Source organism: Drosophila rhopaloa, unplaced genomic scaffold (assembly GCF_018152115.1).
Source record: "Drosophila rhopaloa isolate 14029-0021.01 unplaced genomic scaffold, ASM1815211v1 contig_3, whole genome shotgun sequence".
In the NCBI taxonomy this organism is placed as follows: Eukaryota; Metazoa; Arthropoda; class Insecta; order Diptera; family Drosophilidae; genus Drosophila; species Drosophila rhopaloa.
In genome coordinates, this window is record NW_025335123.1 from 19,629,170 (window position 1) to 19,654,279 (window position 25,110).

Sequence of the window (25,110 nt, forward strand, 5' to 3'; positions counted from 1 at the left end):
GCCACAACCAACGTGCACGAACCGTGTGTGTTTTGTGTGTAAGCGAGTACTACAGCAAAAAACATTACTGTTACCGATGCATTACAACTGTATGTGTGATCTCCTCTTTCTCTCTTCTCTCTCTCTTCTTTTTGTTTCTCTCTTTATTCCGTCAATTTTATGGCCAATTCGAATATCGAAACGTGACCTCCACACAAATAATTCCCCAAAAACCCAACAATAAACCCAAAAAAACCAAATTCAAATCAAACTCGAACCAATCCATCCAAAACTCCGCTCCTGCATTCCTGACATCGTGTGAATCCCCCAATCAAACTCACGTACACACCTCATATATAAACACACACACACACACGCTCTGTCTGCCAACGCGTGATATACACTGCGACAAAACACACTAAATGCATACAAACCACCAAGTAGGTCAACACATGAAGAAATCATCGTTGTCCGAGTCCTCATCGGATATGATGGATTTGGACGATGGTGTCGAGTCCACGCCGGGATTGACAGACACACATCCTGGACGCAGTGCGGTTGCTCCATTTTTGGGAGCCCAGCAGCAGCAGCAGCAACAACAGCCGCAGCAACAGGTTGCATCCTCAATGTCAATGTCGATCGACAAGCAGTTGCAGCATCCACTGCAGCAGCTGACGCAGACGCATTTGTACCAGCATCAGCAGCAGCAGCAACAGCAGAACGGCTTCAAGCAGCAGCAACAGCAGCAACAGCAGCAGCAGCAGCTGCTGCAGCAGCAACAGTCCCACACAATAAACGCAAGTGCAGCAGCGGCAACGAGCGGCAGCGGCAGCAGCGGCCTCACCATGAGGCACAATAATGCCCTGGCCGTTAGTATCGAGACCGACGTTTGACTACTGGGTAAGTGTTGGATAACGCCACTCGCTTGCTGCACAGACCCCTCCACTCCCACTTTTATCACACTCTCTATCTCTATCTTGCTCTGGCACACTCATTTCTCTAACCCCCCCACCCCAACACCCTCCACCGAAACCCGTGCACCTTGAGCCGTAGAGCGTAACTAGGATTAAGTGTTGCAAAATGCCACAAGCACAATGCAAAATTCTAAAACGGATCGTTCGCACTGACCGTAATAGATGCCGATCAGTGAAAAGACTTTAATTTGAATCACTTGTCGAATTTTCGAAATATTTCAAAGATTTCGTTGCAAAACGACCAAATTATAAAAGGTCAGTCACTTGTATTTAAATATCTCAAATATCATATTGCAGACAATACGCGATCAAATATTTTTTTTTTAAATCAAACACAGCTATTCTCTGTGCAGTGCGAACGTCCGATCAATTAAATTGAACTGAATTGAATTACGATTTGATTAGAACATAACTTTTTCTCTCTTTTCTCTCCACGTGGCGCGCTCTTCTACCTACGCGATACATATGTTTGCCTATGTTTACGTATAAACCTAATCCTAAACCTAAACCTTTGCCTACGTCTCGATCCCTCTGTATGTATTACCGTATGTATGATCTATATATGATATATGTATAACGCATTAATCAGTGCAAAAGACGTTGCGTGGTATAAATTTGGCCTTGACAGGAGTTACGTTGGATGCCAGAAACGACTACAAAAGCTGTTTATATTTAATTTAAGTAGAACAAATAACAAAACAAATTTAATCTATTGCTAAATTAAATTAAATCTAAATTTAAACTTAAATTAATTTAAAATTAATTTAATTAAATTATACATTTAAAGATAAACAACACAAAAACCGAAAAACAAATCCAAACCAAAACAAACAAAAAGCAAAAAAATGAATGAGTAAGGGAGTACCAATAAATACGAGTAGCATGGCATAATCCAAACTAAAAAGCATTGACAAATAACAATGATAAACAGAGGAGAGATACAAAAGCAACAGCATAAACATCGAAGAAGTGAAGGCAGAATTTAAATCAAATTTTTAACAACCGAAAGCTGAATAACAACCCGATCACACTGCAGCTGCAAACGGAAACTGTAAATAATGCAATAAATCATTAAGCACACACGCCATTATTTTAGCAAGAATGCAGAGAAGAAAAGCTTTAAGAACTCCGATTGAAAGGACATGAGTATGATCCGAGTGATGGAACCCAGCACAGAGAAAGCAGTCTATGATGTCGAGGGATGTCCCTTTAACCAGCTGAAAAATAAATATGTATATGTACATCAAAGCAGATTTACGATTTACACTCAGTCACCGAAACACACATTACAAGAAAGTATAGTAAAACTGCCGTAATATTTAACTAAAAACCGAATCCAACTTGTATAGTCATCAAGAGAAACCCGAGGCAATATGTGCTTATAAATGTAACAGGAAATACTATCGTGTAACAAAAACTTAGACAACTAACCATCTAACTGAACTACTGAATAACTGAACTAACCAACTAAGCATATACACACATATATGTGATAGATGTATTATGTGTATAACCTAAACAATATCGTTCGTGGCATTCTCAAGAAGACCCTTTGTTTTTTGACTAAAGCTTAAGAGAAATCTATACCCTCCGCCTATGACCTATGACCCACCCCACAAACTACTAACCTATCCACCTCTCTACCGACTAACTGAACCCATATCAGCTATATCTTCTGCTTCGATCCCCCCACCCCCGAATAAAAACGAAATAAAAAGTACAAATATTCAACTAAAAGCAAAAGCGAAACAACTAACGTAAATAATACGAATGCTGCAGAGCCAGTGCTAAAAAGTAAAGGCGAAACGACTGCAATTAAACTCAAAGACCGAACATTAGTCAAAACATCCAACGGATTGCTCGTATTCCCCAGTCACAGATTCGCTCAATCACAATAAAATCACAAGCAAACCAAAAATGGCGACAAGATATACAACAAAACAGAAAACGCTCTTATGATTTTTGTAATGAAAGCAAACTATATACCGCAAAAAAATGAAAAGAAAAACAACCAAAAACCAAAGCTAACAAATGGTAAAAGTTCAACTAAACAATGGGGCTCTCCAGCTATGATTTCTTCGACTGAATTGCAGGGGTTGGTCACTACACTATCACCACCCCGAAATAAATACCCACACCCCTCGAATTTTACAGAAAAAGGTAGTTGCAAAAATAAATAATAAAACCAAGAAATCGTTGACTGAATTATGCGAATTCAACTTTTGCATTAAATGTATAATAAAAGAGAAACTACACAATTATATATTGTAATATGGAAATATATATTTATGTGTGTGTATGTGTATACCAAACTGCATAGATGAATATATATTATATATATATATAGAGGAGGAGACCTGTATATACGAAGGGTTGCTCTTGCCGATGTAAATTGATTAATAGCAATGGCAACAAGATATCGATGATCATTCAAGTGTAAATTTTAAAAAGCTTCGAAAACCGTCCACGCACACACACACACACACACACACGCGCGCACTAAAACACACACATAGATATGGGAGGGGGGCTGACGCGGCCAGGGATGGAGAGTAAGAGGGGGTTGCAGAGTCCGAAGCCAACCAAAGATCCGGAGGAGCAGAGCAGAGCAAGTGCCTTAAGGAACATTGTGCGCTGGCCGACATATCGATCCCCTCTACCTCAGCCCCTGATCAGTAGAGCAAGCCCCCTTCCCCGTTTGTTCCCACGCCCCCGCAACCCCTGGCAATTCAGTGGAGAACAGCTTAAAGCGAACAATAATGCAACGTTTCCAAGGTGCCACAGTGGAGGCCAGATATAAAGGGTCGAACGATACGTGTGTAAATACTCAATACCCAAAACCCAAAGAAAATAGGGTATTCCCACTGTGGCTGCTAACTGCTGTAAATACTCTCCAGATACAACTACATCTTGCAAATGCTATTTTGTACAAAAAAAATAAAAAACAAAACAAAAGCTTACGATAAACCCAATAAAACTAATGAGTATAAGTAATAAATGAATAACACTTTCAAATGTCAGTTAATTGTACTGTACTTAGTCTTTGTATCTGTAAGAAGGCAAAGATTTATGAGATGAATAAGCATTAGAGAAGATAAAGATATAGATAATGGTCCAGACGATGACGATGAAACTTGCAAAACACCAAAAACGAATGAGGATTGAGGAGAGGGAAATGAAGCATAACGAAAAGAAAACCGCTTACTTAAGATTAGATTTTATGTTTTAGATCGGTCAGAGGAGATGATTTTAGCTTCATATATTCAAGATACCAGATAGCAGATAAAAGATAAAAGATACCAATACATGAAAATGGAAAAATGAAACCAGCTAGCAGATACAAAGAGCCGAGTGTAAAGTAAGGTTGTTTTTTTTTCCTAGCCTTAATCTAGACAAATGAATAAATTTAGCAAACATAACTGTAAATGAGTCTAAGAATTACCGATGTATAGCAGAATTTAGAATTTTATTTTAATTTTATTATTACAATTATACGTTCATATTTTGTGTCCTACATCTTAAGACTTTGATTTAATCACAAAATAAGCCACTATAATTAAAGAACAACAAAAAAAAAACACAAAACAAAAACCACAAATAAAGCGGAGAAATCAGAAAATAAAAATCGTGTTAATATTTACCTATGAAAGCTTACAAAAAACTGAAATTATAAAAACATGAAAAAAAAACAGAAAAATTTTGGAATAAATGTGTTCAGCAAAAGAAATGTTATTATATGTTTAAATAAATTACAATTAATTCGAAATGAACAAAAAATTTAATGTAATTAAATTGAGCTAAGTACACAAGTAAAATTCTAAACAATTTCAAATTGTACATAAACACAGCATATACATATACAATACATATAGCATGTAGCATATATCTAGACATATGCATATGCTGCAACCGAATTACAAGCTAGCTATCCGCAGACTAAGCGCCGACTAAAATACGAAAACAAGAACCTTGAACATACCAAAGAAATACTAAATACACAAGATGAACGAACAGTGAGAAGATTAAGAGAAAACGGAGCCCCATGCTGATCCAATCCGATCCGATCCGAACCCACAATAAAGAAGCGATTTCGAAGCAAATAAATTGACAAAAGTTTTTCGAACCGTTTTTTATTTCAATTTCGCACAGTCTCCTGTGCCCCAACCCCCCTCTCTCCCACCATCCGCCTTGTAAATAATACTCGCTAATCGACTTATGTATCTTATCCGTCTCATTCCATTCCGATTCGCTCCGTTCCGTTCCATATATATTATATATATTTTTTGTATTTGTATTTTGGCGTAGATCCGTAGTTAGTCGAGTCGAAATGGAATCGGAAACCGTATCCCTTTCGATCTAGGATCTAGTCTGAAGCAAAACCGATAGTTCTGTATCCTTAGTTCGTACTGTAATTGTATTAGCTGGCGCTCAAAAATGAAAATAGCGATAAATACTGAATTGTAAATATTTTATTTGTTTTTGATTAACGTAACTTGTGTGAGCTCAACCCAAATCTCGTCTATGGCATATCAATCACCCAGCTGCAGTTGTTGAGTTATCCAATCAGTAATCAGTCAATCAGTCGATCAATGCTAGCCGATTAGAAACACCCACATATAGATACACACTCACAAACACGACTTAGGAGCTGAAAGCGCATTTCATTCGGTTTTTGTATTACTTTCGTATGCTTGAACTATGATCTACTCAACTCTACGCTCTACTCAACTCAACTCTAGTCTAGCCTACTTTAACCCAAAAGCGAAATGCGTTAAACAAAAAAACTTAGGACGATACATTAGTGAATGGAAATCCAGACAAGAAGAATATGATGATGAAGAAGCAAACATATCGTTGTAAAGCAAGAACTAAGTTATGATAACCACGAATAACTCAAAGGAAAAGTCTAACTTATTAATGCATAATTATTTTCGAATATAACACTAACACGCCACAACAAACACTCGACTTCGACTTCTCCAGTTCAATTCAAACCAAAAACAATCTTTTCAAGTTTTCCATTAAATTTAATTGCAAACCTAACGAAAAAAAATTTTAACACACATACGTAAAGAAAAAAATATATATAAAAATATTGAAAAACATTTTGATTGTACGGATTATGATGAAACAATACACATTTACCATATGCTATATACGAGTAAATCAAAACATAAACCGACAAAAGGAAACAAAAATAAAAAATCTTTCAAAATCTTCTCAATGCTTCAAAAATAAAGAAAAAGAAAACCAATTTCTATTAAGGACAAAGACTGCAAATAGAGATTTAAAAAAAAACGTACACTTAAAAACCAAAAACAAAACCAAAACATTTTAATTAATTGATTTTTAATTCTAATTTGGCCTTGATTCAACATACCAATAAATAAGTTTAGGTTTAGTTAGAAGTTCAAGACATAACACTACACAATACAACCGAACCGGACCGGACCGGACAGAACTGAATCGAATCGAACTTTCAATTTGGAGAACTCAACCCGAACTCGAAAAATAGAGCATCAGCCTAACTTTAAAACAATAACAATAATACAGAACCAAACAACAAAACCAGTCCTAAACAAGCAAATCAAAGCAGATGAATGATAACTAATAATACAAATTCGAATGCGAATGACAGGCGAAATAATACCCATAGAACAAAATCCAAAATCTAGTATTACGCCCAATAAGATATTACAAAAAAAACCGAAACTCACACACAAATTAAACCAAAAGAAACAAGAGAACGCAAAATGAAAACAAAACAAAAAAAAAATGGAAATGTTGTTAAGATTAAAAATGAAATGTTTTATAATCGTTATTCAATAAAAATAAAAAATAAATAAATTTCCAAGAAATCATTAACCCAATAAACGCAAGCAATGCCGCAATTCGAATTCATTCGAACAATTCTAGCTGTAATCTACCACCATCCAAAAAACCCAACCGACTTCTCCCGAAAAGCCCCTTTTTACCTCATTTTAGACTAGCTGGTAGTATTTGCTTTGTGTTCGTACTCCTATCTAAGTAATTTTTTGGGTAGACTTCTTTGAAGGGGGTGGCATTATAACTAGTTAGTCACTATCGTTATTCCTACAGTTATCGTAATTGTAAGCTTTGGCTCTAGTTCCTTTAGCTTTAAGTCCAGACCCTTGGCCCGAAAAGGGGGGCTTGGCACCTCCCCTCTTTTTTGAACACGCAGACAGACAACCCTCACACACACACAAACACCAGTCATACCCCAGTATATCTATAGTAAATATATACATATATAAAATATATATGCGAAAATGTCATGCCAGTAGCACATTCCATTGCAGACATTTCCTAGCGTAGTTTAGCTATATTGCCCACCTCCCATCACTCCCCAAAAATAAAAGCATACACATATCTCCGTGAGCACACACACACACTATCGCAGACTCGTTCATAAAACTGCGACAAAAAGAGTGAACAAAAGAAATATTTAAAAAAGAATATCCATGCAACTTACTGAAAATCTTGGAAAGTTGAAGTCCAAACAGGTTAAATCCGGCCCGGCAGTCAAAGCGATGCTAAACCAACGAATGGTGAGTGCAAAAACCCTCGAGACCTCTCTCCAAAAACCCCCCTCCGCCCGGTTATCCCCCTCTGTCTACGTCTCATTAACGATACCCTTTAATATTATATATATAAAAATCTATGAAAATTTCTATCGTTCCCTAAGAAAACGCAAAGTCTCAGTCGGTTTTTTCCCATGACTCTCTATCTTTTTATGTTTTGATTTTGATTATGACTTTGAATTTAACTATTCGTATTCGTTTTTGTGTATGCCTCCGCCTCCATTTTGATTTTGCCTATGCCCTCGGATCTACGCTATATATATATATATATACACATATCGATTTACGTATAAGCATTGACCATAATAATGATAATCGTACATGGAATATTTTGTAAACTTTTGCTTACGTTCTCCCCCCTGCGCCGAATGTAAAACTGTAAGAATCGCTTCAGCGCTCAGCCGCCTGCGCCTGCACCTGCTCAGCCGACGCTCCTGCGCTATCCTGCTATATCGTTACCGTTACCGTTACGTTACCGTTATCGCTATATCATTACCGCTATCGCAACCAGCAGCAGCAGCAGAAGCAACTGCAGCAGTAGCAGCAACTGCCGCAGCAGCAACAACTGCAGCAGCAGCAACATCAGCGTCTAGAACAACAACGAACAACTAGGAAGATCTAACAGCTCTCAAAATGCTGAGGCTGTGCGGCTCCTGCTTCTGCTCCTAAGTCCCGTTTCCCTGTGCTTCCCGATTCCGGTGCATGTGCAATCAGTTGCTGTATCCAATCGAAATCGAATAAATCGAAAATCGATGTTGAGATCGCGACAGTACCAGAATCAGATCGCGTCAAGCGCAATCTGCCAGCAAATTCGAATCCAAGCAAAGCAAATCAAAGCAAACAAAAAACGCAAAAGCAAAGCAATCCCAAATCAAAAGCAAAGAAAAACAATACGCAAAAGCAAACGCATAGCAAAACAAAACAAAAAAAAAAACCAAAAACACAAGGGCGCACGCTTAGCACATTTGCATAAATACAACTTACTTGCTACCCTACTATATCTTCACAACCCACAAGCCACACACCCAAACACAGACACGGAAAACACACACACACACACAATCACACAGGAATGCATACACCAAATAAAGAGTTGAATCGAATCTTTTTTGGCTTTTATACTCACTTTGAACACGTTTTTTCTCTCGCTTTGATTTTGATTTCGTTCCTTGAATCGAGTACTCGAATGAGCATTATATCAGCAACTACTCTTTGCCTAATTACGATCGCTTACCTATACCTAATCTCTATATAACGAACACATTTATAAAAACACGCCCAAAAAAACACTGCACGGTAACTTTGCTGTTAGTTCAGGGAAATTGCCGAGCAGCATTCAACCCCTCCCCTCCCATTCGTCATCAGCCATTTGCCATTTTCATCAACGCGGAAAAATAAAAAAATATTACGCACACGCACACTATCATGACACACACACACACACAATCGAAATAAGAATCGAACCGAAGAATCATGCATTCAAAGTACAGTCAAATCAAAACCCAAAGTACAGTCAGTTCAAAACACACAGTCAGACAGTCTACACAGACGATCCAGAACAGAAAGGAGAAGAGAAGAGCACGAAGCTCCACACGAAGACGATGGAGAAGAAGAATTGGAAGAGAAGAACGAGTAACAGACTCCCCAGAAGAAGCGACAGAAGAAGACATCCAAGGATCAGTCGCTCTTGCTATGTGTCTCCCTCCCACCTCCGCGTGTGTGTGTGTGCCGAAGCAGTCGGCAAAGGATGACCTTTTGCTATACCGATTATCTATGTCGATCCCTAACCAGATCGGAATCGGGATTGGCGAGGATCGATCGGTTCGATTTGCTTTGGTTTTTCCACACACATCTCTCTATCTATGTATCTATCATTTATGTCAAGTTTAACAGCGACGACGCCAAACGCCGGCACATTTTGTTTATTCCATTTGGCAATAAGTACGCTTCGGTTTTTTGTTAGCCAAACCAGCCCTGCTATCCACCCATCTATCTATATTTATAAGTAATCATCTTGTTTTTTGTACTTCATTTAACGATTTTGACTTTGGTTTTGATTTGAGTTTATAGTTACCACCCATCCCACCCTTAGTTGGTTTTTGTAACCGATTATGGTTGCCGCCAACGAATTGCTTTCGATGTTTGCATACGAATACTTATACGAATACTAATAACATAAACAATACCTAGTCCTATACTTATACCAATACCGATACCTAGTTGAGCATTTAGTTTTGATTTTTGCTTTACCTTGAGTTCAGTTATCGCTTTCCCCACCCGCCTCCCCACCCACGGATACTTACTCGAACGCCTCCAGCCATCCACTAATATATCTATCTCGTATCGCTTCGTTTATATAACCCATTTGTATCTGTTGTGACACGTTATTATCTTTTGCGTTCTTAACAAGTTTTTAACACTTTAGTTGGACCCGGAGCCACGAGCTCGGGGGCCCGGAATCTAAGCCGCTATCTAGAATAGTATATCGAATATATCAAAACTTATAACTTATTTCTATTTGTTTGTTTTCTTACCACCTGATTTACATACTGCGTTCTTCTTCTACGTTCTTCTTCATACCAATACCAAATCAAATCAAAAAACCAACAAAACACACCAAATTCAATTGACTTTGAAACGAATTTGCATATTTAAAAACGATTTAAATATTCAAACCAATTCGAACTCGAACACACCCAACGACAATGACCATTGACAAACATGAATCGAATCCACAAATATTGCCATTAAACAAACGAATGCATTCAACAAAAATGCATCCAGGCCCGTCGGCTTCTGGGGCAAAATTGTCGGCTCTTTGTGCGTGATCGCTGGTGTGCTGACAATCGCACTGCCGGTACCGGTTATCGTCAGTAATTTCAATTACTTCTATCACCGCGAAACGGATCAGGAGGAGATGCAGAGCCAAAATTTCAACCACGTTACAAGTTGTTCATATTTACCTGGTGCACTAGGTACATACTACTACTACTAGCGGTTAAGAAAAATCCCAAAAAAAAAAAGAAAATATCCCCCAATCCCTGAATCCCGCCCACTCTGAGCAACCCATTTTAGTGCCCCTTTCTAATCGTTGTATCTGATCCACGACCCCGGATATAGGTCAACATTTGAAGAAATCCTCACTCTCCGAATCGTCGTCGGACATCATGGATTTGGATGATGGCATTGATGCAACCACGCCAGGTCTGACTGATCACACGGGCCGCCATATGGTGCCGTTTCTCAGGACGCAGCAGTCCTTCGAGAAGCAGCAGCTCCAGCTTCAACTGCAGCTGCAGCAGCAGTCGCAGTCGCCACACGGCCAGCAGATGACGCAGGCGCAGCAGCAGCAGCTGGGCCAGAACGGCCTACGGAGCACAAATAGTTTACAGTTAAGGCACAATAACGCGATGGCCGTCAGTATTGAGACCGACGTCTGACTACTAGGTGAGTATATTGCGTGAGTATGAACAAAGTCCCTCGTTGGGCGCCATATACTTCTCACATGTTGGTCCCTCGTTGGGCGCCATATACTTCTCACATGTTGGTCCCTTGGTGGGCGCCAAGTCCTTTGGCAATTGAAAATTTGTATAACTGCATTTATATCGTCTTAAAAAAATTATTTAATTATTATTTATAAAATTTCCATTAGTTATCGAAATGTAGTAGTGTAAAATATATGTATTGGCAAAGTCCATAGAACTAGTCATATAAATTAAAATGTTTAAAAAATGTTTAATATTATTGTAATATCCTCTAAAATCGTAGTACAAAAAAAGTCATCTTGAACAGCTTGTTTATCATAGTTACACCTTTATTAAATCGATCGCAGTTTTATTAATAGGCAACATTTGATCCTTTGAGTCACTTTCTTTATCATTCTACTTTGAATTTGTTTTACAGTCAAACAAATGGAAAATGGACGAAATTTGCGCAGTGAAATGCTACGTTGGATGCCAGAAACGTCATCAAAAGCAGTCTAATTTAGAATTTTATTAATAAATACAATTAAATTATAATTATAATAATTAGTAAGCAGCGTAGTTGTAAATTAAACAGCAAATGTACACAGACACAACACACACACAGTGCCAGTTCACTCAGCTTGAATTAGAGTATTCGTAGACACCAAAAAGAGTCAAATATGGACTGGCTTTCTATAGGGGTTTTCCTTGTTTCTCCTTTCATTTTCCTTCTGGTAATCTCCACACCGAAGATACACACACCCTCCACACACACACACAAGTCCACACACACTCAAAGAAAAAAAGAAAACTCTACTTGATACCTATGTTCAAATTTAGCAATTAACAACTAACAATCGTTAACAACAACAAAACAAAACAGATAAAACCAAAAAACAAAAAAAAAACAAACAAAACAAAAATCGAATTATCTTAGTAGACTAATCTAATTGGAGTTTCTTCCTTTCTTTAGAAGCTAGCTAAACAAAAACAAAGAACAACAACAACCAGACAAAAACAAACAAAACAAACAACATACAATATCTGCTAATTTTATTTTCAACTTTAAATTATGCTCTATTAATTATATATTAGTCAGAATATTAGTAAAACAAACTAAACCAAAAAAAAAACGAAACAACAACAGCAACAAAAAGCGGAAACGGAAAAGCTAAATGCAAACTAAAGGCAAGGCAAACAAGAAGAAAAATATATGAAACGACGGCCCGTCGTCGTTAAAGCAGTGCTCTGGCTTAAATATAGTCCTATTGAATAAAACCTTAACGGTTTTCAAACGGGAATGTTTTCAGAAATTTTTTGTATAACCCAATAAACTTTGAAAGCAATGTTTAACCAAATGTCTTAAACTTGATTGAAACTGTTGTTTATTTAAAAGGGCAATCAATTGGACATAGAAAATTGAGTTTATAAATGTTTCGGAGCTTTGTTATAGCCCTTAAGCCAAAATTGTTAATTATTGTATAACTTTGTCCGATTGTTAATGCTCACTGATAGTCATCAACGTGTATAAGAAGTCTAGTCCGAGCACTGTTTCTATATTTTGTTGACACAACAGACACAGCCATACACATAGACACACATGATAATGCTAAAAACATCAAAACTGCCGTTAAGTTTAAAGAATGAGTAATACAAAGATTATATATAAATAAATATATATTAAATATATACATACATTTACATATATAATTAAATATACATAAACTAAACTAAAACTGCTATTTTGTAAATAAGTAAGTCAGAGCTGAAGCTGAACAAATAGACATAGACATAAAATAAATATTAAACAACAAAAAAAACCAAAAACCAAACAAAAACCAACCAAAAAACCAAAATCATAGCTAACTAAAGGGAATACAAAAACGAACCTAAAACCAAAAATAAGGAAAGCTGCTAACGATACAAAAACAATAATTAAACTTAGCAAATACAGACAACCGAAAACAGCCACTACAAAAACACAGAGAACGCTAAAAGAACAAAAACTAGAAGAAACCCAAGGTACCACACGCTGATCTTTCCATTTAGGAAACAACCAAAAAAAATGTATCAATAAAAAAATAGCAAATTTTATATGAGACCTGTAGGGGAATCCTGGCTCATCCAGTACTAGCTATGATCTCTTATAGAGACCCTTGTGATGCACACGTGCATGGACCTGCTTTCGTTTAGTTTAGTACAGTTTTTATAGTTTTAGTTTAGTTTAGCTTAGTTTAGTTTAGTTTGTCTTCCTTCATTAGAGAGACAACAGTAACAGCTTCGATATTCTGACCTCAACTTGAGAGATATTCGTATATCCAATATTGCCCAGAACTGTTGCATAAAAATTGTGTCTTTCTTTTGTCTCCACTCGCCTGCACAAAACATAAATACAGATACAGAAGCTTTAGGATCTAATAGCTCTCACACAAACATGTTCATGAGTTGTAACTTGATTCGCTGTCTTCCTGATTTTTGTGATTTGAAAACAATCGAAATCTTCTCATTTGAAAACATTCAATCTAGCGACTTCAACTTTTGTCAAACTCCTAGAAAAGACAAACGAAAAAAAAAAAAACACCAAAAAAATATATAAAACCAGATAGGAAAATCGTAAGAGGTAAAACCAAAATTATCAATTTCAATTTGCATGCGCATTCGATATATCAATTCTTTACAACATAAGATACAAATACGTATGAACTGCTTCCACTGCTTCACTGTGCAGTGCATAGTGCCGAATGTTAGCGTGCAAATCGATCGATCGAAGCCATATCTAAATTTCTCTATACCTAGAATCCTACCTACAAAGCTTTGCTTCTACTGCTCTTGCTAACCAAAAAAGAAATACAAAAATCGAAACAGAGGGAGGAGAATCAGACGAAGACGAAGACAAAGACAAAGAAGATGAGCCACAAATTACTTTGGACCACAGAAGAAACATCTCACAAAACGGAAGATTGGGAAGTGGGGAATACGATAACGATAACGACGATGATAAAAATGGGGAATACCAAGCCGAGAACTAAGCTAACGCAGGCATATATACATACACACATATATGATATTTATATATATATGGAGATATATATAAATATGTTTTTTGTTAGATATGCGACTGAATAAAATGTTTTTATTGATTTGCTGCTTGTTGTAATTAAGAAGAATTTAAACCAATATTTATACCGAAGCAATCTGTAAATATGTAAAAACAAAAAAAGAAAAAACCGAAAAAAACGGGAAAATCAAGCAAAAAAAAAGAAGGAGAGAAAAAAACGTTAAATAAATCGAATCAATTTACAGCTTTGAAAACCGTCCACACGCACACAGCAAACGAAAGCGAAAAAGAAAGCGATAGCGATAGCGAATGAGAAAGAGAAAGAGAGGGCGTCGATGAAGAAGAAAGTGGGAGAAGATGAAAAGAGGCAGAGAATAAAAAGGGAAAGAGAGGAAGAATCAACTAGAACCGAAAGACATTCTTACGTATACTTGATTTGGCCTTAAAGACACACACCCGCTTGCACCACACACACGAATACACACACTCAGACATATATATACTCAGATCGGCCCTATATATATATCTGTATATACTAGCAGGAAAACTTGAATTATCCCCGATATCCACAGCCCATATTTTGTACGTGCCGCGCACTCATGTCAATGTCCCGGCCATATCCATTAGCATTATATCATTAGCGGATTTACGGAATTACGGATTTATGGATTTATGGATTTATGGATTCACGGACCTGCGTCCTGATTCAGTTTGGTTTTAGTTCGTTCGATTCGTTGAGAAGTTCTCGGTCGGCCAATCGATTAGACACAACCAATGAGCAATAACAAAATACCACAAGATTGCATATAAAATATTCTTAATATTAACTACGATAATTACACAATAATCTCTATATAGACATAAAAATAATAATACAATTAAAAACATATCGTCTTCAAGTCATGCAAACGGAAAAACCAAATTCAAAATAATTTTTTTTTTTATAAGCGTAATTTACAAACTAATATTAAACAAAAAGATAAATCGCTAAGAAAAAAAGCTTACTATTGAAAACGAAAAAAAAAAGCAGAGAGACCGCAGCATAGGAACGATAGAAAGGATACACAGAGGGCAGAAGGAGGAGATGAACCAACTTGGCCAGACTACAACTAAAAGTGATATAAACCAAAAACAAGAGTCACAAAAACCACAAAAAAAAGACACAAAAAAAAACTATTAACAAAGTAAAGATAACTTGCCAAAATAATTAAGGGTATTAGAAAGCGGAAGGAGAAGTGAAATGAAGAGAGAACTATGCTAAATTATAACAAAAGTAATGCCTAGGATCAAGTACAGTCTGCAGAGTCTAGCTACTTTCCAGCTAAGTCCAGCTTGCCCCTTCCAGTAAATCCCCTCCCCTAAGTAGACACCCAAGTAGAGCCCCTTATACCCCGCCCAATTCCAGGAATCACAGATTCTTTCGTTGCTCGTTTCAGGATCGATGAGGTGGACAGAGAAGCCGGAGGAGAAGCGAATAAAATGAATAAAAACAAAGACTGGAATAAAAATAAAAAGAAAAGATTTAAAAAATATATATAGACACACAAGCCGCAGGACTATCACACATATATACAGCCAGAGACTGATCAATCAGTTGGATATATATGCGTGCTAGTTCCAGACCATCACTCAGTTCAAATCAAATCTAATCAAATCAAATCAAATCAGTCTTCATTCTCAATTTCGATTTCGATTCCATTCCGAGTCTTCATTTCGATTCAATAAAAGTGCAACTACCAAACAAAAATATATTTAGCTCAAGCATGCGAAATACAACAATAAAAGTAAATGCAAGTAAAATTATGATAACTATGCCTAGATAATACCACACACCCACACACAGAGAGCAACGTATTAGGCCCAGATCAAGTAGGAGGCAGGAGGTGAAGATAAAGGATGGAAAGGATATGGAAGGACGTGGAAGGATATAGAGGGGATATGGACGGAAAGGAGCCAAGTAGAGAAGGTTGAGCTGGGAAAGAGTTAGCATTACGAAAGCGGTAGTCACTCCATGTAAATTATGCGTACAACAATAATAACAAAATAGCAGCAACAACAAAAGAGATGGGCATATGGAAAAACTACTTATGAATTAATGCTAAACAAATTTACATATTAAACGTATACATAAATAACACTTAAGTAAATAAAATTATAACAGAAAAACGCCGCAGCAATTATAAAATATATAATATATATATGTATATATTATATATATATATATATGTTGTTAAGATTCTAAAATGAAATGTTTTATAAATAGTTAAACCAAAAAAAAAAAAACAAAACAAAAAATGATTATTATATATTAAATACGAGAGAAAGCGAAACCAAAAAACAGATAAAGATAAAAAAACACACAGCTAGGAAGCAAGACAAAAGCAAACAAACACAGAACAAACACACATGGAGAAACAACACCAAAACCACAATAAGCAACAAACAAACAAACAAACAAGGCGAGCAAGCACAAAATCTACCGTTTGACTTTCGATAAATTTAAAGCAAAGGATAAAACCTAAAACCCAGGTCGCCTCCTTGGGTGGCCCAAAATCAATTTTTACAATCATTGTAAATTTAAACAAATCAGATTGGATCTCAAATCAAAGCAGCTTACAAATGAACAAATTAAAGTGAATAATAAAATATATATAAAATCAAGAAACACATGCTCAACACACACACACATACAAACATACACACATTCACACAGACAGAGGCAGACACACGTTACTTTATGAACATAAAACAAATTAAATGGAAAGTATATAAAATAAATTATGCTAAAAGGAAAATTAAAAAACAAAAACGGGTTTCATTATATTTTGAATTTAAGCAAGTAAGCAGTGCCCAAATACGTATCTATTGTGAGCCGATGAAAGTTAACAGATATGTAGGCAAGCAGTTGATCGCTGTTAACAACAGATTATTGCTTTCGCAAGCAGTATTCTTTTAACCGAATAGGTAAGATTAAGTTGAAATATCTACATCTTTTAATATTTATTACCTCTTTAGATAATATTAGTATTCAAACGAAATATTAAATCGAAAACTAACAAGCTGTGGAAGATTCCCAAGATTTTCCGGCCAATTTTCATAGCGTTAATCCTCCCAAAATGAAAACCAAACATTATATACTGGTATCTTAAAGTCGAGACCCTCGACTGTAGGTTTTATCTTAACAACTATGTTTCTCACATTCAGAATCTTACATTCAATGTCTTATTCTACGCAACGGTCCACGATTTGAAATTCCATTTCATTATATATCTTTGCTTGCTCGATTCGGATATTTACAGTGTGAGGATGGATGTAGTAAATGTGAATGTGAATGGGGCTTAGGATTGGGATTGGGATTGGGATTGTAGTTTTGGAGCTGTGCCATAGCCACGATCTGGTGTGCATATCACAAAGTGTTCATCCCCGATGGCGGGACAGCTGAGATATGTGAATAAGTGAATATCAGGGAAGCAGCTTGGGGGATCTGCCACGCCTTCGGGCCCTCGAAACGGAAACGGAAGTGGAAACGGAAGCGGAAACGGAAGCGGCAGCCGAAGCCGAAGCGGAAGCAGCAGTTTGCGGCTTGTAGGTGGGCAGATCGATAAACACGGGTCGGTACTCTGGTGTTTCGGGTCGCATGGACCGCGACTCCGACTGCAGCACATTGGTGTAGTAGTTGACCTCGTTCTGCTGCTCCTGCGGCTGTCCCTCCTGCTGATCCTGCTGCTGCACTTGCTCCTCCGACTCCCTTTCCTCCTCCTGACCCCTAGATCGCGATCGCATCAGCCGGAAGAGGTTCCTCTGCTGCACGGCCGATCGACGGGCGGCCTTCTGCGATCGCCTCCTCGGGGAACTGGCATTCAGGAAGGCCGACTCCTCGTAGCGCGGAATGTAGCGCGGCTTTCGCGATTCCCCTGGACCGGCGATGCCCCGATCGTGGGGCGTCACATTGAAGCCAAAGAAGCGCGGCGCCTGCACGGATATGAGTGGCAGCAGGGTCTCGCGGGCATACCGCTCCGCCCGCTGCAGGAGTTCGCCCAACCGGAATGGCAGCAGCTGCACCGTTTGCGGCTCATCCGGATCCGGGGATCGTCCTGTGCCCACCTGCGTCATCGTCTTGGCCGGAATGTGCGAGGAGCCCGCCGTAACGGCGGAACTGATGGCGCCCAATGTGGTGACCATTCCGGCCACCACCTCGCTCTCCGACAAATCCAGATCCTTGCCCTGCTTAACACGCGGCGTGGTGGCCTTCAGGACCGGCTCCACAATCTCCGGACTCTCCGTGGTGCCATAGTCCTGCAGATTTCGCCCCCTATTCACGGCCAGCCTGCGATCCTTGAGCACGGGCTCGAAGATCTCGCCGGCGACCGCCGAGTCCGAGAGACTGCGACTGGACTCCGCCGCCGCCGCCGCCTCGGCCGTCTCGTTGTCCAGCGAATTGCCCACCAGAATGGGCTGCCAGGGCAGCTCGTCGCCCTGATCCAGGGGATAGGTCTGATTGCGGGCCAACTTGAAGCTGGTGCCCAGATTGAAGATGTCCTTGCGCTGTTTCACCGTCTCCACGCCATCCACGCCGTCCACGGAGGCCGCCAAGTGGCCCGACTCCTGGGGACTGGAATCGGTGGGCAACTCGGTGGGCGGTGATATTGTCGGTCCACCAGCTGGTGGTGCAGCCGGCGGCTGGGTGGTGTAGGCCCCGTAGTCCTCCTGGTTGTCCAGCTCACAGTTGCCCGCCTGCAGGCGCAGGCGCACCGGACTGCCGCTGCTCAGCTTCGTGGAGGGGCGGCACAGGGAGTGGCTCCGGCCAAAGCTGTCGGTCAGCACCACCTTGTCGATGTCCCAGTGGGGCAGCCCCTTGCTCAGCCACCCGCTGTACGACTTGTAGTGCAGGCTCAGCGTGGTGGGGAATCCCAGGGCCGGATGCGGCACGATTATCTTGGACACTATGTCCCCAGCGAAGAACTCCGCATCGTCCTTCCTAATGGGGAAAGAAGTAGGGGGTTATTTGAATGTACTTTCAGGTAAATATCACAGGAACACTAAATTAAAATTATTTTAATTTCCACGAACCATATGCTCAAGTCAGAATATACATTTTCAAGACGTGACTATCATGACATAATAACCCTAAAAATACATAAAAATATTTCCTAAGGCTTTTTTGCAAACATTAAAAAATATATATTTCAGCTGCGAATGCCGATGGATTATACATTTAATAACGAATTCTGACCATTATTTCTCAGGGCTTTAATTAAAAAATTGGAACTAATGTTGATTTTTTTCTGTTTGTGAACACATCAAAAATTAATTTTTTTTCTAAAATAGAAGGGCTTTTCTGCTCTAAAAGGTCCAAAAAACAACGCACAGCCAAAAGAAATACTGTTTTGTTCAGCTGAGGATCTAAACTATCGATTTCAGGCCGATTTGAAAAATTTTTTTTTTACCTTTTTTTAACCATTTTTCACCATGATATATTGCGAAATTTTAACAAAAAAAAAATTTTTGAGCTGGGTTCATCAATCGATTGGAAATTTTGTAACGAATTCGACAAGGTATGACATTCCAACATTCGACAATTATTTCCCAGGGCTTTGATTAAAAAACCGTAAAATTGAGCTTAATTTTCCGGTTTTTTTCAAAAATATTTTTCCTAAGGGGTACCCCCATCTTTTTTTGCAAAATTTTTAGTGAATGCAGCTTGATTGAAAATTTTATAACGAATTCAACAAGGTATGACATTCCAACATACGACCACGATTTCCCAGGGCTTTGATTAAAAAACCGTAAAATTGATCTGAATTTTCCGGATTTTGGACCTAAAGAATGTGCATGAAAGGGCTGTTTTGTTCTAACAGTCAAAAGAAATACTGTTTTGTGCACCTGAGGATCTAAACTATAACAAATATAAGTACAAATGAAAATGGCTCGTTGAATTTTAGTAGTTTTCCGGGACACCCCCGATTCCGTTTAGGTTTCTATAAGATTCCACTCACTCTGATATCTCGAAGGTCTCATTGAGACCGCCATCTCCTTCGAGGATCGCCTCCAGCCGACCTATAGTGCGCAGTGGCAGGTCATTGAAGGAGTTAAAGATCTGCAGCTGGAACTGGTGGGCGCAGAAGGGCTCCTCCTCGCGGGTCAGCAGATACAGCTGACCCCTGCCCGTGGATCGATCGGCGTAGTAGCCCATGTTGCCGCACCGGGGAACACCCTCGGCCAGGTCCTCGTCATCCTGGGCACACGGGAAGCATCGGCCCTTGAGGAAGTCGTCGTAGCTGCCGCAGGGAAAGGCGGGAAAAAGGCAGCGCGGTGCCACCGAGTCGATGAAGAACTTGTAGGCCCGTCTATGATTGCACAGAGAACGTCCCTCCTCATCCTCTGCAGCCTGGGCAGCTGTGGAAAATGCGGAAATAATAGAATTAGCACACAGAAAATAACTAATCAGGCCAAGTAAACTTTTATGAGTACATTATAAAGTTAGTATGATTTGAGAATAATGGTAAATTAAGACAAATTAATCTCCAAGAAGAAAAAAAAGTAATACAAAAATGGCAAAATGCTAAGGTGGCCGGGTACAGGTACTGAACCTAGGCCCTTGTATGAATGAATCGTACAAGGACCTAGGAACGATTCCCATACCCCTCAGACCACCTCTGCTACATAAAATTAAATGTCGAAATGTAGAGTTTGTTGTTCTTTCAAAATTCCGAGAAAAACTGTTGGCTTAATAAGACTTAAAAAAAGCTAAAACTCTATATAAATTAAGTTTTTATTGCATTAAAAATAAAAAAATATTTAATTGAAACAAATATTCGAAATGCTGTATTTGATTAAAAAACTTCTAGAGACCAGAAAAGTAAATGGATATATAGTCTACTACATATATTTATTATTTCGCACGAGGACCTATAATCAAACCCATACACCTCTAGTAGTTCAGCTACATAAAAAGTTACGTCAAAACTTGTAGTTTGGGATTAAACAAAATTGTGAACGTGTATGATTAATAGTTTTCTCTGATATCTTAATATCAATTAAAAAAGCTTGAGAATTAAAGTAATTGAAAAAGTTGTAATAGGTCTAAAATGCAAAATCATATTAAATGAATTTATGTTTCTGCGTGGATATTTGCTTAGCCATATCATTAGAATATTCAAGTTAAAGCCCAAAGTCGACTTACACCATATAAAATCGGTGACGGCGCCGACGAAAAGATTGGAGCAGCCCGTTTGGACGCGTCCTCCGTTCGGATAGTAGTCCACGTGGCCCATGGGCTGCCAGGAGCCCAGTCCGCCCAGGATCAGGTTCTCCCCGTTCGAGTGGATCACGTCCACGAACTCCGCATCGCTGCTGTCCAGTCGCACCTTCGGGTGCTGGGCCTCGAACAGTGGACCCGCCGGATCCAGACCAGTGATCCGCGAAAGTCCGGGCAGCTCGGCGCCGGCAAAGCCGGACACATGAGCCCCCAAACTGAATCCAATCACATGGGTGCGCATCAGGTCGAGGCCCTTGTGCTGCTGCAGGTTCCTGAGCAACATGGCCAGCTGCTTGCCCACCAAACGCGTATTGGCCGCCGCTCGAACGTAATTCGGAAAGGTGGCTCCATTCTCCCAGTCCACGCAGATCACAATGCAGTCCTCCTGAAGAAATTATTTATATATGCATTCATATATAACGAATAATAACACATGAGAAATGGGTTATAGTCAGGGTTAGGAAAGCTTATAGTAAAGGTAAAAGTTAGTGGCTGAAATAATTACTTAGGTGCATAATTAAGCTTCAAGATTTGAAATAAAAAAAAAAAATTTTATTTATTTTTTAATGATCAAGGTGAATAAATATCAATACTTAGGTAAGGAAAAGAGGTAGTCATAAATAAAACAATGTTGTCTAGGTTTCCAACACAAGTCAGCCTACATGAATGCAATCTAGTTTAAATAGTTTTAACTGCAGTTTAGCAATATAACTCTGGTATTACTCCTCTACTCACCACCGCCATGAGGGCCGTTTTCATCTCGTAGATCCACACATGCGGACAGGCGGAGCCGAAGCCATGGACGATGACCCGCACGGACAGCTCATCGAATCCCTCGAGATCATCGATGGAGGGCTGGGCCGGTTTCTTTGGACGCTCCGTGCTGAAGGTGGCGTTCTGGGCGATCTGTCCAGAACTGGACGACCTGCCACTGCCCTCGGGTGAACCAGAAGAAGGACCGCCCACCTCCGCCTCCCGTTTGCCGCGGAAGGCATTGGTCATGTTCAGGAAGGACAGCTCCATCAGCGGACGATCGGATCGCTGGCGGGTGGAGTAGAAATAGAACTTGGTGTTGATCTCCTCCGGCGGCGAGGGCAGCATCTCCAGATAGGCAAACGGGCCGGAGTCCTCGAAGCAGCCCAGTTCGCCATAGCAAACCCGTTTCACGGCCCTGCGGGATCGGTGGCCCTGACGCAGTCGCTCCTTCTGGTGCTCCTCATAGTCCACCAGCGAATCCTCAACAGCCTGCGAAAGCTCCGCGAAATTCGATGGCGAGGGCGCTGAGCTCGACAATGTGGACACTTCCTGGGCGACAGCTATAAATGTCCAAAAACAAAACAGGCAGTCAAATGTGAATCAGTGGGATATCAGTAATAAAATTCAAATAAATTCAATAAATACGATTCTTTGCATGGCGAGCACGTTTGCCGATTGATACATTGGATTTAATTGGATTTTGGGATTTCCATTAGCTCCTCCCAGCTATATATAATCATAAATCTATCAACCAAATATGCTTTGAATCAATGCATCTAAAAGCTTTCTTGGAAACAACAAAGTAAGAGATCCTACTTCATTGTATAAAAAGAATTTATCTATCATGAAAAAAAAAATTGAAAAATTGCTCAACGCGAGGTATATCTATAATTCAATAAAAAAAAGTCCAAACAGAAATTCTTTCTAATTGATATAGAGCTATTTAATATAGGTATTGCATTGATATACCTAAGGTTTACCCATTTTCTAGGGTTTAACCAATTAAGCCCAGCCCAAATTACTGATATAACAAGGCAAGGTGGTGACAAACTATTTAAAATTTCTTTCCAATGACAACGCGTGAATTATTTTAATTTTAATTTTAATTTTCCGTCTTACGTTTTCCTCGTGCACTTCGCCAAACATTCGAACGATTCGATTCGAAACGCACGGCATGCGGATGACATAACTCCGCTGTTCGTGTGCGAGTTTGTATGATAAATCGCCGAAGCGTGATTGCGTTTTTAAAACACCTAAATACCTTAAAGCCGAAACTGAAACCAAAACTAAAAGCAATAACCAAGCCCACTGCCCAAAGTTGTCAACACGCGTCGTCCACAAAACGAGCTTCTAATGTCCAGGAAAGGAAATGGGGAAATAGTGCGATTTATTTCTTTATAGAAATCAATAAAAAGTGTATTTTGCAAATGCAAAAATGCTAAAGTACTGGCTGTACAGGAACCGAACCTTAGCCATAAATACGAGACTTCTAAGGACTTTACTTACAATGCCCATACAGTTCAGAGCACCTCAGATATATAAAATGTTCTGACGAAATGTAAAAGTTGATCTAAAGAAAATCCGGGATAAAATTCAAGACTAAAAAACATGAACCTTGTTTCGCTTTGGAATCCCTTAGAAAAATGTTAACTATCTCTGTCCTTGCTTTTAAAAAGCAGTTCCCTTATAAATTTATTAATAAACATAAATAAATAATTACAAGATCCTCAGCTCTTCAATTCATGGCTCAGCTCAAGGGTAAACTAATCTTGGAAGCTCTTTGCTTTATTGGATTTACCTTCACAATACAGACAATCAGACACTTGTCTTCATGGAAATGTACACAGTAAAAACGATAGGAAATTAATTTAAATAATGTAAGAAAATGGCTGTTATAAATGCCAAAAGAATATATAATTTATAAATGAATTTAGAAACCTGTGCAAGTCGACCAAAATAGTTTAAGGAAAATAACTTCTGTTTTTTGTTTTAAAGAGGATACACAATGTCTATTTATTTAGATAAAATCGATTCATGGCGAGTAAAAATTACGTATACGACAGCTTTAGTTTTGTAACCTAATTTGAACCTTAGTTCTTCTCGTGCAATTGAATCTTTGCAATCTATACGGATTTTCATAAAAAAGAATGACCCATTTTGGACATTATTTTTCTTTGTGCAAACACAGCATATGTGCCCCTTTGAAAAGCTGCTCTGTGGACCATTGTGCAATCAACGCAGTGAAGTGGTTCGTTGATCGTCTTCTCAATTGACACAATCACCGCACCACCCACATACAGCGATATACATACATGCAAATACATATACAGACACTTGTTAAAAGCAAATACGAGTCGAGCACTAAGTAAATTAGTTAATGTCTCGCGCCGCCGGCTGGCAATTAGTTAATGGAGCCCACGGGGCGTATACTCACCATTTGCCGTGAGGCATGTCAGCAGCACCAGAAATATATAGCTAGCACTCAACATGCTGATTTCGATCGCAGCTCGTAGTTTGCTTGTTCTACAACGATCTTCATTGATCGAATGCCCAATCTGTTGCCCCTTGGATCTCTCTCACTCAATGGAATTGCAGTGTCTCCAGTTGTAGATCTTGTCTCAATGGTGTTATGCGTCTCTTTCGCTTTGGTAATAGCAAAATATACAATAAACAAATTCACTTTCACTTATTTGTGAACCTGCGGGGCGACAACAACAGCAGCAGCAGCAGCAAAAAAAAAGAAGCAAAGCCAAGCGAAGACGATGTGGATGTGGATGTGGTTGTAGTTGTGGAGTCGGTACTATAACTATGACAACAAGTTCGAGTGTCTGACTCACTGACTGACTTAGCCAAAAGGCAGACAGACATAGACACCGCCGACAGTGTCGCCAAACTCCACTGGGATCTCGGATGCCGAATGTCGAGTATCGGGTATCAGGTATCGAGTACCGAGTACTGAGTCTTGGATCGCGGTCTCTGTCGCTGATCCACTGTCCAGGTTTCAGGTTGCCACTTCGGC

At 39.2% G+C, this 25,110-nt stretch overlaps 2 protein-coding genes across 21 annotated transcripts in view; one reads left to right on the top strand and one right to left on the bottom strand.

Annotated features, from left to right (window-relative positions):
• LOC108049958 (potassium voltage-gated channel protein Shaker) overlaps positions 1-14,435 on the top strand; it is a 149,210-nt gene extending 134,775 nt beyond the window's left edge. For 11 of the 20 annotated variants that reach the window (XM_017131376.2, XM_017131377.2, XM_017131378.2 and 8 more), the window contains one exon: positions 421-8,153. In XM_017131376.2, coding sequence (XP_016986865.1) covers positions 421-872 — 452 coding nt within the window. In that variant the 3' untranslated portion in view covers positions 873-8,153. Of the gene's footprint in view, positions 1-420; positions 8,154-10,339; positions 10,531-10,675; positions 11,003-11,458 lie in introns of those variants that run through there. The other 9 variants (XM_017131380.2, XM_017131372.2, XM_017131389.2 and 6 more) reach the window with 4 other exon arrangements.
• A 2,777-nt stretch (positions 14,436-17,212) lies between these two features.
• Positions 17,213-24,630, bottom strand: LOC108050044. Its single transcript, XM_017131530.1, has 5 exons — positions 24,526-24,630; positions 22,071-22,651; positions 21,261-21,720; positions 20,074-20,473; positions 17,213-19,055 (listed from the first exon to the last, which is right to left on the bottom strand). The coding sequence occupies exons 1-5, from the start codon at positions 24,578-24,580 to the stop codon at positions 17,540-17,542; spliced, it is 3,012 nt and encodes a 1,003-aa protein (XP_016987019.1). The 5' UTR covers positions 24,581-24,630; the 3' UTR covers positions 17,213-17,539.
• Between the last annotated feature and the right edge of the window lie 480 nt (positions 24,631-25,110).

Excerpts from the sequence above, each read along its gene's own strand:
- LOC108050044 (XM_017131530.1), bottom strand. The coding sequence starts at position 24,580 with ATGTTGAGTGCTAGCTATATATTTCTGGTGCTGCTGACATGCCTCACG. Across the intron at positions 22,652-24,525 it reads GACATGCCTCACGGCAAATG|CTGTCGCCCAGGAAGTGTCC; the intron begins GTGAGTATACGC and ends GGACATTTATAG. Across the intron at positions 19,056-20,073 it reads GAGACCTTCGAGATATCAGA|GAAGGACGATGCGGAGTTCT; the intron begins GTGAGTGGAATC and ends TTTCCCCATTAG.